At 38.9% G+C, this 15,417-nt stretch overlaps 2 protein-coding genes across 2 annotated transcripts; both read left to right on the top strand.

Annotated features, from left to right (window-relative positions):
- Nucleotides 1-1,956: 1,956 nt before the first annotated feature.
- Nucleotides 1,957-6,383, top strand: LOC122986437 (zona pellucida sperm-binding protein 4-like). The gene is made up of 11 exons (XM_044357717.1): nucleotides 1,957-2,073; nucleotides 2,821-2,922; nucleotides 3,085-3,375; nucleotides 3,562-3,799; nucleotides 4,193-4,377; nucleotides 4,470-4,567; nucleotides 4,649-4,809; nucleotides 4,895-5,087; nucleotides 5,276-5,423; nucleotides 5,504-5,588; nucleotides 5,669-6,383. Exons 1-11 carry the CDS (start codon nucleotides 1,957-1,959, stop codon nucleotides 5,761-5,763), a joined length of 1,713 nt encoding a protein of 570 aa, XP_044213652.1. The 3' UTR covers nucleotides 5,764-6,383.
- Nucleotides 6,384-11,381: 4,998 nt separating this feature from the next.
- On the top strand, nucleotides 11,382-15,218 carry LOC122986436 (zona pellucida sperm-binding protein 4-like). Its single transcript, XM_044357716.1, has 8 exons — nucleotides 11,382-12,724; nucleotides 12,962-13,146; nucleotides 13,249-13,346; nucleotides 13,428-13,588; nucleotides 13,674-13,866; nucleotides 14,212-14,359; nucleotides 14,440-14,524; nucleotides 14,605-15,218. The coding sequence occupies exons 1-8, from the start codon at nucleotides 11,668-11,670 to the stop codon at nucleotides 14,697-14,699; spliced, it is 2,022 nt and encodes a 673-aa protein (XP_044213651.1). The 5' UTR covers nucleotides 11,382-11,667; the 3' UTR covers nucleotides 14,700-15,218.
- Nucleotides 15,219-15,417: the final 199 nt, after the last annotated feature.

Here is a 15,417-nt window from a genome sequence, read left to right as displayed (position 1 = left end):
AGAAAACCAACTTAATTGAAGATGAAGCTTGTTCCACTTCCTTTTCAACAAAGCAACAGTTTCATTGTCCTGTTCTTGTTAATATTATGTTCATGAAAAAGCTTGCCTGAAAAGCCTAAATAAACCTAGGACTAGTTCTAATTGCTGTTAAAATGCGTTTAATGACATTAAACCTTTTGGTTGTAATTTGTTGTAATTTTTTTTAGTTTGCGGAGTTTAAGCTCCAGTTGAAGTTTGTGTTTTTTCATTTGTGAAATAAAACTGAATAGGTGTTGAGCTGGCCTGAAACATGACCTAATGACAAAATCTTGTCAGTATGATTTTAGATCAGTTGAGATTTGTTTTAATCAGGATGTTTAGAGAGTCCCTACCACAGGAGTTTCCTCAACATCTGTCATCACAGAGATGTAATGAAGGCATTGTCAAACTAACACACCAGTTTGATTATTGAGTTTCAAGAAAAGGGCTATCACTTTACTCTGTGGTGCTACCCGAAGACAGCAAAAGACAAGAGTACAAATTTGAGTTTGAAATTAATTAAATCTCAGACACAGATGGCTGTGTAAACAACATTACTCAGTTTGCAGACTTAAACACTTATATACTTGGGCTGCTGCCTTTTTTAGCATATCACAGATAAATATATCAATGGTAATGTACAAAAGTACACCAAGAATCATACAAACTGTTTCTCATCAGAAGACATGTTTTTAGCCATACTGCCATGGATGTCGGCTGGTTCACCACTTTGCCAGAGCCAACTGAGCTAATGAAAGAAACCTTCAAAGACTTACCTATGATGACTTTTAAAAGGACAAGAAACAAAAAGGATAGAGATGTGGAGCATGTCAACATATCGAAGTCTCCAACATTAGGCTTAGAAGTGAATCTCTTCAAGTGTGCAGCTTGCATAAGCCAGTATATAAAAAAAGTCTTTCAACCACCCTACCAATTGAAGGAGCATCAGCATTAAGAATTGTAGTACCTGCAAAAATAACAATTTTATTTATATGATACAAAGCCCATGTGGTAAAATATGCATAGGTGAGACATCCTGTGTCATTAAAGAAATATCCTTTTGCCAGACATTTATATATTTTTATATATATTATATCTCATTGCAGGTTCTCTTTTTATTTTGTTTTATTTGGCACATGCCACTCTGCCAAGTTGGGAAAACAATTGGTCTGAAGCCACATGGCCATAAACCAAGCCCATCTATGTAAGAGTGACTCATTGGCTGTTATGTATGTATTTTTTACTTTTACTTTATTTAAATGTTGTTTGTAATGTGTTGTATGATGACCCTAATGAATGCCAAGTTATATGAGTGAGTGTGTTCATAATAGAGACTACAGCAGTAGTGAAAACCACAGCCAAAGTTTAGGTTTAAGTGTGGTTTGACATAGTATGGCAAAACTTTGTTCCAGATTCTGAGGAGAGAATCAATATGTCCCCTGTTTTGTGGCTTGTTACCTTTTCAGTGTCATCCAAACCTTTGACTGTTATGGGCAAAAGACAAACTGCAAACAAATCAAGCCAGGGATGTTATGTGCATTGTGCACAAAATAAACATTTGGTGACAAATAAAGCTTGAGGTTATGAAGACCTTTGAAAAAGTTTTTGTGACCTGAATCTTGGATTTGTCAATAAATACTTTAATGTTAAACTGTCATCCACCTCAGGAGATGTAATAGGACACGTGTGTTTCATCCCCTTATCCTGCCCGTACAACTGATCTTGTGAAGTTGCCAAAAGGCGTCCACCTAAATAATGTAAAAAACCATTACATAATAAACCCCTGAACCTTTTAAGTATTGAAGTTAGGAAACCTTGATTGGTGGTTATTTAGCTGCAGAGGTGGAGTTTTTAAAACATCAGGTCTAGTCACATATAAATGTGGCAGCACATGACTGGTTGACTTGGGGACTGTCCAGGTCAAACTGCTGTGAAACCATGGCAAAGTATTGGAGTGCCACCTCTTTCATGGCACTAGCACTGCTAGGGTGCTTAGTTTGGACAGAGACAGAAGCTCAGATGTCAAAGGGCTCTCCACCTCCTCAGGCACCGCAGGTTCTCCCGCCAAAGGCTCCTCAATACCCACAAATGCAACAGGCCCAACCTGCCTCACCAGCAATGGCTCCTCAATATCCTCATACGCCACAGGTCTCACCTCCTTCACCACCAAAGGCTCCTCAATATCCTCAGTATGATCAAGTCTCCCAGGTCTCACCTCCTTCACCACCAAAGGCTCCTCAATATCCTCAAATGCGACAGGTCTCACCTCCTTCACCGCCAAAGGCTCCTCAATATCCTCAAATGCGACAGATCCAATCTGCCTCACCACCAAAGGCTCCTCAATATCCTCAAATACCACAGGTCTCACCTCCTTCACCGCCAAAGGTTCCTCATTATCCTCAAATACCACAGGTCTCACCTCCTTCACCGCCAAAGGTTCCTCATTATCCTCAAATACCACAGGTCTCACCTCCTTCACCGCCAAAGGTTCCTCATTATCCTCAAATACCACAGGTCTCACCTCCTTCACCGCCAAAGGTTCCTCATTATCCTCAAATACCACAGGTCTCACCTCCTTCACCACCAAAGGCTCCTCAATATCCTCAGTATGATCAAGTCTCACAGGTCTCACCTCCTTCACCACCAAAGGCTCCTCAATATCCTCAAATGCGACAGATCCAATCTGCCTCACCACCAAAGGCTCCTCAATATCCTAAAATACCACAGGTCTCACCTCCTTCACCGCCAAAGGTTCCTCATTATCCTCAAATACCACAGGTCTCACCTCCTTCACCGCCAAAGGTTCCTCATTATCCTCAAATACCACAGGTCTCACCTCCTTCACCACCAAAGGCTCCTCAGTATCCTCAAATACCACAGGTCTCACCTCCTTCACCACCAAAGGTTCCTCATTATCCTCAAATACCACAGGTCTCACCTCCTTCACCACCAAAGGCTCCTCAATATCCTCAGTATGATCAAGTCTCACAGGTCTCACCTCCTTCACCGCCAAAGGCTCCTCAATATCCTCAAATGCGACAGATCCAAACTGCCTCACCACCAAAGGCTCCTCAGTATCCTCAAATACCACAGGTCTCACCTCCTTCACCACCAAAGGTTCCTCATTATCCTCAAATACCACAGGTCTCACCTCCTTCACCGCCAAAGGTTCCTCATTATCCTCAAATACCACAGGTCTCACCTCCTTCACCACCAAAGGCTCCTCAGTATCCTCAAATACCACAGGTCTCACCTCCTTCACCGCCAAAGGTTCCTCATTATCCTCAAATACCACAGGTCTCACCTCCTTCACCACCAAAGGCTCCTCAATATCCTCAATATCCTCAAATGCGACAGGTCTCACCTCCTTCACCACCAAAGGCTCCTCAATATCCTCAAATACCACAGGTCTCACCTCCTTCACCACCAAAGGCTCCTCAATATCCTCAAACACCACAGTTCCGTCAACCTGCTTCCTCGTCAAGGTTTCCTCAATATCCCCAAGCACCAAAGTTCCCTGGATCTCCTCGAGCATTTTCCAAGCCTCCTCAAGACCCACAGGACCCTCAAATGTATCAGCCATATCCACCGCAGCAACCGCATCAGCCACATCAGCCACATCAGCCACATCAACCCAGTCAGCCAAACCCGCATTCTTTCCACAGCTGTGAGGTGGAACAGGGCCAGAGAATCCCATGTGGAGCTCCTGATATCTCTGCTGCTGCATGTGAAGCCATTAGCTGCTGCCATGATGGCCGACAGTGCTACTTTGGAAAAGCAGGTGATTTTTTTGACAAGGCTATTATTGATTTTCAAAGAGTAACAGGGTCACTTTTCTGGATGTGTTGTGTATATACTGCATTTTGTCAATGGATGACACAAATGTTTAACTTCACTAAAAATACAATTATCCTGATAGAATAATACAATGGTAAGATGCTTCTTTGGATTAAATTTGACAAATGTTAGCATGCTTACACACTAAACTAAGGTTGTCATGGTGAACATCAGCATGGTAAAATTGTCATCATGTTAATATTTAGTTCAAAGCAGAGCTGTACCTAAACTCTCAAATAGCTGCTCGTGTGGCTGTTGACTCATAGTCTTGTAACATTTTCTTTGGTCAATAACATCTAATTTTTCAACTTATCAATTTCTGTTTTTATGCCACCAGTAACTGTCCAGTGCACAAAGGATGCCCAGTTCATTGTGGTAGTGGCCAGAGATGCTACTCTGCCCAACATTGACCTCGAGACAATCTCACTGTTGGGAGAAGGTCAAGGCTGTACTCATGTTGACTCTAATTCACACTTCGCCATCTACCAGTTTCCTGTTACTTCCTGTGGCTCTGTCATTATGGTAAGATCTTTATTTTCTCTACTTTTCAAACAATAAAGACAACTTTCACAGATTGTTACCCCATCTAACACATTTTCTCTTGCCTTTTGTAGGAGGAGCCTGGTGTCATAATCTATGAGAACAGGATGTCCTCCTCATATGAGGTCGGAGTTGGGCCTCTTGGAGCCATTACCAGGGACAGCTACTATGAGTAGGGGATCTTTTTTTTAGTGTTACAGTGTTCAAGTAAATGTTCTGGCCAAGCAACATAATGCCAGTTTTCTCTTTTCAGATTGCTCTTCCAGTGTAGGTACATTGGCACTTCTGTTGAAACTGTGGTTGTAGAGGTTTTGCCATTACAAGATCCTCCTCTACCAGTTGCTGCTCTGGGACCCATCAGAGTGGCGCTGAGGTTGGCTAACGGACAGTGCTTTACAAAGGGTTGTAATGAAGGTAAGTGTTTGTCAGCCTTGTAGCTTTGCATTGTTTGTAGATCATTTCATAATTTAATATTTAACTGGTATCTCTGTTCTTACAGTGGATGTGGCCTATAGCTCTTTCTATACGGAGGCAGACTATCCTGTGACCAAAGTACTGAGGGACCCAGTGTACGTAGAGGTTCAACTACTGGAGAGGACAGATCCCATGCTTGTCCTGACTCTTGGTCGCTGTTGGACAACCATAAGCCCCAACCCTCACAGTCTGCCCCAGTGGGACATTCTGATAGACGGGTAACTAAAACATCAATTTACTTGTCCTGTTTGTGACAACATGCTCAAGTTTTGTCAAGGTTTACACTTCTGTCAGGTCTGCTCACTAGAAATAGTGTGAGGGGAAATTAATTCTATAAAAAACACTGACTTTCTAATTCATTTTGAATTCAGTGTCATTGCATTAACTAAATTTTCTCTTCACCCAGGTGTCCATACAGGGATGATCGCTACTTGTCCTCACTGGTTCCAGTTGATCTCTCCTCTGGCCTGGACTTCCCAAGTCACTACAGGCGTTTCCTTTTCAAAATGTTTACCTTTGTGGATCCCGGCTCACTAACACCCATGAGGGAACAGGTAATGATCAAATGATTAAAAGAAAAAACTGATAGAAAATATTTCTGTATGAATCTGACAACACTGTTTTCCTTGTTCAGGTGTACATCCACTGCAGTACAGCTGTGTGCAGCCCTGTAGCTGGAGGCTCCTGTGAGCCATCATGCTTCAGAAAAAGTAGAAAAAGTAAGTGATTGATTTATAATCTGCAGAATTCATTAGCAAAGTCCACTTGAATCTGACCATGTTTGTATGTTTGTTTGTAGGGAGAGATGCCGAGGCTGTGGACCAGAAGAGGGAAGAGCCAAAGGTTGTGGCCTCTGTTGGACCTGTGATCATAGGCGCCCCTGAGGAAGAGTAAACAGTGCAGAGTTTCAAGATCAAGAATTTAGCTGAGAAATTTTGGTGAAGCATTTGGAATATTGACATGCTTCATTATTTGTGATGTGCAATTAAAATGACATGTAAGTAATTGTAATGTTTGCAAAAACTAGTAAAGAGCCAAAAGTGTGCTGCAGGAGGAATGAAGTGGATCCTCAAATCACTGTAGTCAAATTTGAACTCATGAAATTTGGCTATGATGTGCTTTAAATCTCATCTTACGAAACTTACCGGTTTACCAGATCATAATCAAATGCAACACAATTATCCTTAATAGATAATATTTAAAACTTACAATATGCAGTTTCTGTTGACACTGTGTCAGCAAGGTGTTAATTCAACTGGTTATATAAGTGTTTATATTGTTTTGTCAACCCACAGTACCTTAATGGTAATTCAGGGTAATTCCAAGTTGCAAAGTTGAAAATACTGCTTAAGGGTCAATAACCAATTTTCAAAACTCACAAGAGATAAAATAGAAGGACTGAAACTGTAATTGCATATTTCCATTATTTTTGTGGACTCAGTGACATTCTAATAAATGTGACATTTGGCATTTGGCATTTGAACTGACCTTTACTTGAAATTACTTTTGTAAAATAATACAATATGTGAATAAGATTTTAACTGTCTTACTGACTATTAACTGATTTAACTGTCTTGACATGGTATGAGAATTAAGCCTTTAAAATGGAAAAGACAAGCAATTAAAATGATTGTAGTGGTGGAAGACCATTTATATACAGTAAGTTAAAGTAATACAGTGGTACCACAATGTGTATAAATATCCTTACACTTAAATACAATTACAAGTTGCAATTGCAACAAGTCTGCATTTGAAATTTTACATTTGCTAGTGAAGACAAGTAATGGCAAAATATAGTTAAAAAATAAAAGTACCCTTCTTATAAAAAAGACCTCCTTTGTGTGTTTTAATTATCAAGACAGTAATGTGAAAACTTTTAAGCTGGTTTTACTGTAGCTAATTTTAATATTGTTGACTTGTTTAATCTGCAATAATACATCATATTAATGAATCATATTTTATGTATGTACATTTTTCATATTTAGTAGTGACTACAGCTGTTGGGTATTAAAAGTGCAATATTTGCGTCTAAAGTTTAGAGTTGTACTGCAAAGTAACGCTAAATTGAAATCGTCAGGTAAAGCATTTGAGCCAATGTACTTGTGTCATTTTCTGATCTTGTGTAGGGTGGTGAAGGAACAATCTTGTTATATCTATCATTATTCACTTTCTGTGGAGAGGCTCCAGGATTTGTTTCAACATGATCACCACCATATTTCTGTCTGTGTTGTTCAGCCTAAGGAGAAAACTACTTTAAAGAATACCAATACCAAGTATCATTGCACACCTATAATAATGGACAGTTCAGAAAAAGAGATCTTTTTTATACCATGCATTCTTCTTCTTTGTCAAAACATGGTGCCTACATTACCTACAATGCAGCTTGATTCAAGTGTAGAGGCTAATGTAACCTTGAGTTGCTAGCATTTAGCAGAGATGAAGAGTGGGCAACAGAGGTCTGGTAAACGCACTTCTTTCTAACTCCACATCCCCTGATTTTTTTCATGTTCAACTTGTAGTCTTCAGTCCCAACCAACACTGCCTCAAGTGACATCACTTGAGGCGATTTATCAGACTTCATGCAGCTACCTTTATACAACTTTTTTCACATGTGCAGTAGTACTCCCCAAGATCCTGTAAACACACTTTCATGTGTAAAATTATTGGAATTCCTCTTTAAAGTCACATGTTCAAATGGAGCTCTGCAACTATGTAGAAAAAAACATGTAAATTACAGTGTTAGAGTGGATTTTCTTCTTTAATAACATTTGATTTGCTGTAAAGAATGCCTTTTTCAGAATGCATGAAGTCCCAAAACAATCCCAGAAAAATGAGAGGTGGGTCAGTAACAATATGCTTTCATCCACTAAATGCTTTTAATCCTGTTGATTATTTTAATCAGCAGTTTAAAGGATGTACATGAACACATTTTAAAGACAATGTCAGAATTTTATGTTTGATTGGTTTGAGGTTTACTGCAGGTTCAGGCATAAGTGTAAAGAAACAAGCATTTTTATCTTCATAACGGAGAAGATTTTTGTACACTTGTTTGAGTACATTCAGTTCATACTGTGATTTTTTGGCAGATTTTTGATTTGATTCAACTGCTTTTCAAAAGGCAAGAGCCAAAGAGCAGCTATTCTGCTGTCTGCAGTCAACCTCTTTTCCCACAGTAGGCATCCTAGTAAAAATTTGTTTTGAATACAAGTACTATTTCTTCTGGCTCGGTAATGTGATTTACTGGCACATTATTGGCACTCATACTGACCCTGTCAGACAGTTGTGGTTAGATTTGATCAATCCACATTACTGTTTCCATTAGAAAATTGTAACTATGAAATTTAATACACTTTAGCAACATCTGGACATATATAATTCCATACTGATTAAGATTTTTCTCCTACACGGAAGGCATGAGGCTATAATTACATGTCACTAATTATGTGGAGATGTTCTTCCTGAGAGTTAAATCAGAAGATTGATACCACGTCATTATCTTTTGCTATATATGTATGGCAGGTTTTGAGTGCCAAAAAAAGGGCCTAACTAAATCAATGAATATATAATTATATAATAAAATGGTTAAATAAATGAATACACAAATAAATATATAATTTAATGCTTAATTGTCACCATGTTAGATTTATTTTTGTATTTATTTATTCATTTATATATATATATTTATACATTAGTATATTTATTTATTCATTTGTATATTAATTTATTTATCAAAAGTCAGGGGTGGACTCTGTGATTGGTGATTGAATTTGAATCTACTGCTTTTGCCTAATTCATGATGGCAGCACACGATGCAGATCTTAATTAAATCTTAATGAAATCTTGTGTGTTACAATGGTAGATATGTTGGCTGTAGCTGAACAGATGGAGGCAAATGCCAATTTCTGTGCTTTTTTTAGATCAGATTGAGGGCTATGCTGAATGAATTGGAATGATATTGGCCCTGACTGACACAAAAATTGATGAAGCTGTATTCCCGATCCTCACAGAGACAATACAGCAACTGAAGCTGTAGGGTGACCAATCAGAGGCTTTAACCCGCCCCCTGCCTTTAGATGGATGAAGTTGACACATTTATTTGTTAAGCAGCAGCAAGTTACACTATGGATAAATAAAGGTCTGAATAAATAAAAAAAATTATAAATAGATAAATAAATGTAAATAAATGTATCATGTGTAAATATATAAATATACAAATGAATAAATAAATACACCAATACATTTAACATTTATATATTTAATGTCTCATTTAATTTGTGATTTATTTATTTATGGTGACAATTAAGCATTAATTATACAATTATTTATGTGTATATATATTTGTGTGTATATATATATATATATATATATATATATATATATATATATATATATATATATATATATATATATATATATATATATATATATATATATATATACATATATACATATATACACACACACACACACACACATATATATATATATATATATATATATATATATATATATATATATATATATATAGTTTCGGCCCTTAAAACTCTCCATATCTATGTAGCTGGAGCCAGCAGCCAATTAGCTTAGCTTAACAGAAAGACTGGAAACAGTGGATCACAGCCAGTCTGATTCAGCCACATAAAACAAAGATCTCAATCGATATGGGATTATGTATGTCTTACTTCTTCTTGATGCAACGTATTGCATTGTCACACTCACTTAAGTTATGTAAAGAATAATTAAATTTGACCAAACAGAAATATATTCTGTACTTTTTTTTTGTAATTAAAGTTTTATTAACTTTTTCAACTATTCATGCATAAAAACACACAGGACCAGTTACTACAGTACATCAATGAAAAATAAGCAACAGAACAAACAGAAGAATAAAAACAAAATACATCGGCAAACAGAATTAGCGACAGGTATAGTAAAAAACAAACAAATAGTAGACTATGGAGACAGGTGAAAAATAAAAAATAAGATTGCACCATGTATCAATATGTGGGGTAGCATATTTCCCTTAAAAACAAAACAAACTGTAGGAATATTTACTTCATGTTAGGTTCTTTCCTTTATATATATCAGAAACTTAGACCAAATTTCACAAAACTTTCCTTGGTAATTATTAGTCCTTGTGATTAAAGCTTCTAAAGAGGAAACGTCTCTCATCAATTTTAACCACTCAGCAAGACCTGGTTTTGTCTGGCTCTTCCAATGGCAGAGAACGATCCTTGAAGTGGCGTTGGTAGGACAGACCAGTTGACTAATAAGCACTGCTGAGGGATTTCTGGCAGTGGCCTATGCAACCACTCACAAATACTTTACTTTACTTTATTTGTTTCAAAGAAGGAGAAACAAAAGAAAATAAATGAGGAGAAGCACCTGTTTCATTTTTACACTCCCAACAATAATGGTCATTTATGAGTCCCATTTTTTAAAGTTAAACTGGTGTATAATAATACCTATTGTAATGTGTAAATTTGTCTACTGTGTCTCTAACTGACCACCCAACATCTGTCACCATATTTTTACATTTATCCTCTTCTATGTTCTAAGATCTCTTTCCCATATTTTCCTTAAATTTTCACAGTTCCTGTGCAGAGTGTTTGCCATCATCTTATAAAAGACTGAAGCTGATTGTACACTCCTAGGCAAATTAAAATAGGATAATAGGTTGTTCTCCTTTTCATCTAATATAACTCTTGATTTGGATATACCTCCAAAGCTCCCTCTTGTCTGCTATGCCAAAATCATCTTTAAGCTCTTGAAAGGACTTAAAAATGCCTGCTCTATACAAATCAATAACTTTTTGAGTGTTCTTACCCACCCATGATTCCCACAGAACAGTTTTTTCCCTATTTGGATTAATGGGTTGTTTCCAAATTGACGAATATCCTTTCTTATATTGAGAGATATATAACAACTTATGAGCTTTTATTCATGTCTTTCTGGAATGCTCCATTAGTGGGTTGTTAGGGTTAGCTCTGGTCCACTGCAAGGTCAATTTTAAAATTCACCTCAAATGCATTAATTCAAAAAATTCACTTCAAACATCATTACCCCAAGCAATTGTAAAACTGGCAGTTATCATAAACAGAAAATACCTTTACTTAGCCAAAATCACTATATAATACCATACAGTCATGTTCAGATCGAAAGGTTTTCCAAGACTTGCAGATATATTTAAGCTTCATGTGTTTCTTTTGCACTGGATTTAGAGCTGTCTGTACAGGAAAGTGCAACATGGCTGTGTTAAGTAATGGTGGTATGAGTGAATATGTTCATAATAGGCACCGCAGCAGCAAGGGTAAAATGACTAACCTAGTTTGGGGTGAAGTGCAGGCCGTCAAATTAACAAAGTTTGGTAAATGTTACAGATTCAGAGAAAAGATCAATATGTCTGCCATTGTGCACTAGCAAAATAAATATTTGGTGACAAATTGGGTTCACAAAGACCTTTGAAAAGGTTATTGTAACCCAAATGTTGGATTTCTGAGTAAATACTTTAATGTCAAACTGTCGTTCACCCCATCACCTGATGTGATAGGCCAAATGCGTCTCATCCCCTTCTGCCACTCATACAATTGGTCTTGTAAAGTTGCCCAAAGGCTTCTCAAATCATTACATAATTAACCCCTGAGATTTTTAAGTAGCTATTGAAGTTAGGAAGCCGTGATTGGTGGTTATTTAGCTGCAGAGGCAGGGTTTTTAAAACATCAAGTCTAGTCACATATAAATGTGGCAGCACACAACTGGTACACTTGGGGACTGTCCAGGTCAAACTGCTGTGAAACCATGGCAAAGCATTGGAGTGCCACCTCTTTAGTGGCGCTAGCACTGCTAGGGTGCTTAGTTTGGACAGAGACAGAAGCTCAGATGTCAAAGGGCTCTCCACCTCCTCAGGCACCAAAGATTCTTCCACGCCCTCAGCCGCCACAAGTCCTTCCACCGCCCAAGGATCCTCAATATCCTCAGCCGCCACAAGTCCGTCCACCGCCCAAGGATCCTCAGTATCCTCAGCCACCACAAGTCCTTCCACCGCCCAGGTATCCTCAATATCCTCAGCCACCACAAGTCCGTCCACCGCCCAAGGATCCTCAATATCCTCAGCCACCACAAGTCCGTCCACCGCCCAAGGATCCTCAATATCCTCAGCCTCCACAAGTCCGTCCACCGCCCACGTATCCTCAACATCCTCAGCCTCCACAAGTCCGTCCACCGCCCACGTATCCTCAACATCCTCAGCCACCACAAGTCCTTCCACCGCCCAAGGATCCTCAATATCCTCAGCCTCCACAAGTCCGTCCACCGCCCACGTATCCTCAACATCCTCAGCCTCCACAAGTCCGTCCACCGCCCACGTATCCTCAACATCCTCAGCCACCACAAGTCCGTCCACCGCCCAAGGATCCTAAATATCCTCAGCCTCCACAAGTCCGTCCACCGCCCACGTATCCTCAACATCCTCAGCCACCACAAGTCCTTCCACCGCCCAGGTATCCTCAACATCCTCAGCCACCACAAGTCCTTCCACCGCCCAGGTATCCTCAACATCCTCAGCCACCACAAGTCCGTCCACCGCCTACGTATCCTCAACATCCTCAGCCACCACAAGTCCGTCCACCGCCCAAGGATCCTAAACATCCTCAGGTATTCCATGATCAGGTGCAGCAGGTCCCTCAACGGCAGCACCCTGGAGTGCCACAGACACCAAAGGAGAGTGAGCCTGTCCAGAGTTGTGAGGTGGCTGCAAGTGTGAGAATACCGTGCGGACATCCTGATATCTCTGCAGCTGGATGTGAAGCCATAAACTGCTGCTTTGATGGCCGACAGTGCTACTTTGGAAAAGCAGGTAAGTTTTTGAAAAGGCTGTAATTCTCTTAAAAAAAATATTCTCTGAATTATTATCTAATTATTTTTCTAGTTGCCTTGACTAGTTGATGACATGTTGTATTTTAAAACTGATTGGAGTTTTGTCAATAAACCAAAACAAATAATCTGATAAAGATGTGTTCTACATCTTTGTATTTCTTATGTTTCGTCAATAACATCTAATCTTTCAACCTATCAATTCGTGTTTTTGTGCCAGTAACTGTCCAGTGCACAAAGGATGCCCAGTTCATTGTGGTAGTGGCCAGAGATGCTACTCTGCCCAACATTGACCTTGAGTCAATCTCACTGGCGGGAGAAGGTCAAGGCTGTACTCATGTTGACTCTAATTCACACTTCGCCATCTACCAGTTTCCTGTTACTGGCTGTGGCTCTGTTGTTATGGTAAGACCTGTATTTTCTCTATTTTTCATAAAACAAAACAAATAAATAGAGTCTACGCAGAATTTCACCCCACAGTGCCGATTTTTTTCTTGCCTTTTGTAGGAGGAGCCTGGTGTCATAATCTATGAGAACAGGATGTCCTCCTCATATGAGGTCGGAGTTGGGCCTCTTGGAGCCATTACCAGGGACAGCTACTTTGAGTAGGGGATCTTTTTTTTAGTGTTACAGTGTTCAAGTAAATGTTCTGGCCAAGCAACATAATGCCAGTTTTCTCTTTTCAGAGTGCTCTTCCAGTGTAGGTACATTGGCACTTCTGTTGAAACTGTGGTTGTAGATGTTGCGCCATTACAAGATCCTCCTCTACCAGCTGTTGGTCTGGGACCCATCAGAGTGGCGCTGAGGTTGGCTAACGGACAGTGCTTTACAAAGGGTTGTAATGAAGGTAAGTGTTTGTCAGCCTTGTAGCTTTGCATTGTTTGTAGATCATTTCATAATTTAATATTTAACTGGTATCTCTGCTCTTACAGTGGATGTGGCCTATAGCTCTTTCTTTACGGAGGCAGACTATCCTGTGACCAAAGTACTGAGGGACCCAGTGTACGTAGAGGTTCAACTCCTGGAGAAGACAGATCCCATGCTTGTCCTGACTCTTGGTCGCTGTTGGACAACCATAAGCCCCAACCCTCACAGTTTGCCCCAGTGGGACATTCTGATAGACGGGTAACTAAAACATCAATTGTCCTGTATGTGACAACATGCTCAAGTTTTGTCAAAGTTTATACTGGTCAGATCTGCTCACTATTACTGATTATTTTAGTTTTGAGGCTGATACTAATTTAAGAGAGTTTTACATAAATATCTGCCAGTGATGTTTTTTTAAACAAACACATAACAAACATTTTGGTAAGAATTCCTTAAGTTTGGTTATTAAAGAATTGTGACCAAGATAACATCTTAGCAGGCCATTGTACAGATAAAAATTGTTCTCCAGTGGAGAAAACTAAACTAAACTAATATGAAACTATGTAATTGTCATTGCCTTGACCTAATTTGCTCTTCACCCAGGTGTCCATACAGGGATGATCGCTACTTGTCCTCACTGGTTCCAGTTGATGCCTCCTCTGGCCTGGACTTCCCAAGTCACTACAGGCGTTTCCTTTTCAAAATGTTTACCTTTGTGGATCCCGGCTCACTAACACCCATGAGGGAACAGGTAATGATCAAATGATTAAAAGAAAAAGTTGCTGCAAAATATTTCTGTATGAATCTGACAACACTGTTTTCCTTGTTCAGGTGTACATCCACTGCAGTACAGCTGTGTGCAGCCCTGTAGCTGGAGGCTCCTGTGAGCCATCATGCTACAGAAAAAGTAGAAAAAGTAAGTGATTGATTTATAATATGCAGAATTCATTAGCAAAGTCCACTTGAATCTGACCATGTTTGTATGTTTGTTTGTAGGGAGAGATGCCAAGGCTGTGGACCAGAAGAGGGAAGAGCCAAAGGTTGTGGCCTCTGTTGGACCTGTGATCATAGGCGCCCCTGAAGAAGAGTAAACAGTGCAGAGTTTCAAGATCAAGGATTTGGCTTAGAATGCAAAAGATCTGAAACATGCTTTAACATGATTTAGTTAGTAGTATTGTGGAATGAATCCCCAAATTATTGTAGTAAAAACGGTATTAAAAATGGCTTTGATGTGCTGTAAATGCCTTCTGATTATTTATGTGCTGAACTTTATACTCAACTGTCATTTAACATGACTCCTAAATTAATTTAAAAAAACCTGTTCTTTAAATGTTTACTGTACATAGTATATAGTAGCTATTCCATTTGATCCTATTGTCTTGATGAGATCTCAGAATTAGACATTAGAAATGTTCAACTGATCTCATAAAATTCATATCTTACCAGTACTGAATCTGTGATCTCCTTTCTTGTCCATAATTTACCATTTAGCGTTTTACGCAAAATCCAAACATTTTTCAAGTGACTCCTCATCTTGTGTAGGGTTGTAAGAAGGGAACATTCTTATTTTTTGTTAAATGTATTTTACATGGTATTTTACTCAAATTTTGCAGTTGCAATTGTATTTAGGATTCTCACCCATTAAAATAAATACAATACACTGAATACAGCATTACAGAGATGTTTGTGTACATCTTTATTTAACTTAAAAGTTAACTGGAACTTGTTGGGTTTGGAAAACAGCTTGTCCCTGACTGATATCATCTGAAGTTTTTTTTTTTTTTTAAATAACCAAGATACAAACAGTGC

This window comes from Thunnus albacares, chromosome 7, assembly GCF_914725855.1.
Source record: "Thunnus albacares chromosome 7, fThuAlb1.1, whole genome shotgun sequence".
NCBI classification, from domain to species: domain Eukaryota; kingdom Metazoa; phylum Chordata; class Actinopteri; order Scombriformes; family Scombridae; genus Thunnus; species Thunnus albacares.
Note: the sequence above shows the minus strand (reverse complement) of the source record. Positions and strands in the feature narration are given on the sequence as shown.

Bases quoted from the DNA above. Each gene is read 5' to 3' on its own strand.
- LOC122986437 (XM_044357717.1), top strand. From the start codon at position 1,957: ATGGCAAAGTATTGGAGTGCCACCTCTTTCATGGCACTAGCACTGCTA. The intron at 2,923-3,084 runs GTTCCTCATTAT...TCACCACCAAAG, and splicing joins CACCTCCTTCACCACCAAAG to GCTCCTCAGTATCCTCAAAT. The intron at 3,800-4,192 runs GTGATTTTTTTG...TTATGCCACCAG, and splicing joins GTGCTACTTTGGAAAAGCAG to TAACTGTCCAGTGCACAAAG.
- LOC122986436 (XM_044357716.1), top strand. From the start codon at position 11,668: ATGGCAAAGCATTGGAGTGCCACCTCTTTAGTGGCGCTAGCACTGCTA. The intron at 13,147-13,248 runs GTAAGACCTGTA...TGCCTTTTGTAG, and splicing joins GCTGTGGCTCTGTTGTTATG to GAGGAGCCTGGTGTCATAAT. The intron at 14,360-14,439 runs GTAATGATCAAA...TTCCTTGTTCAG, and splicing joins TAACACCCATGAGGGAACAG to GTGTACATCCACTGCAGTAC.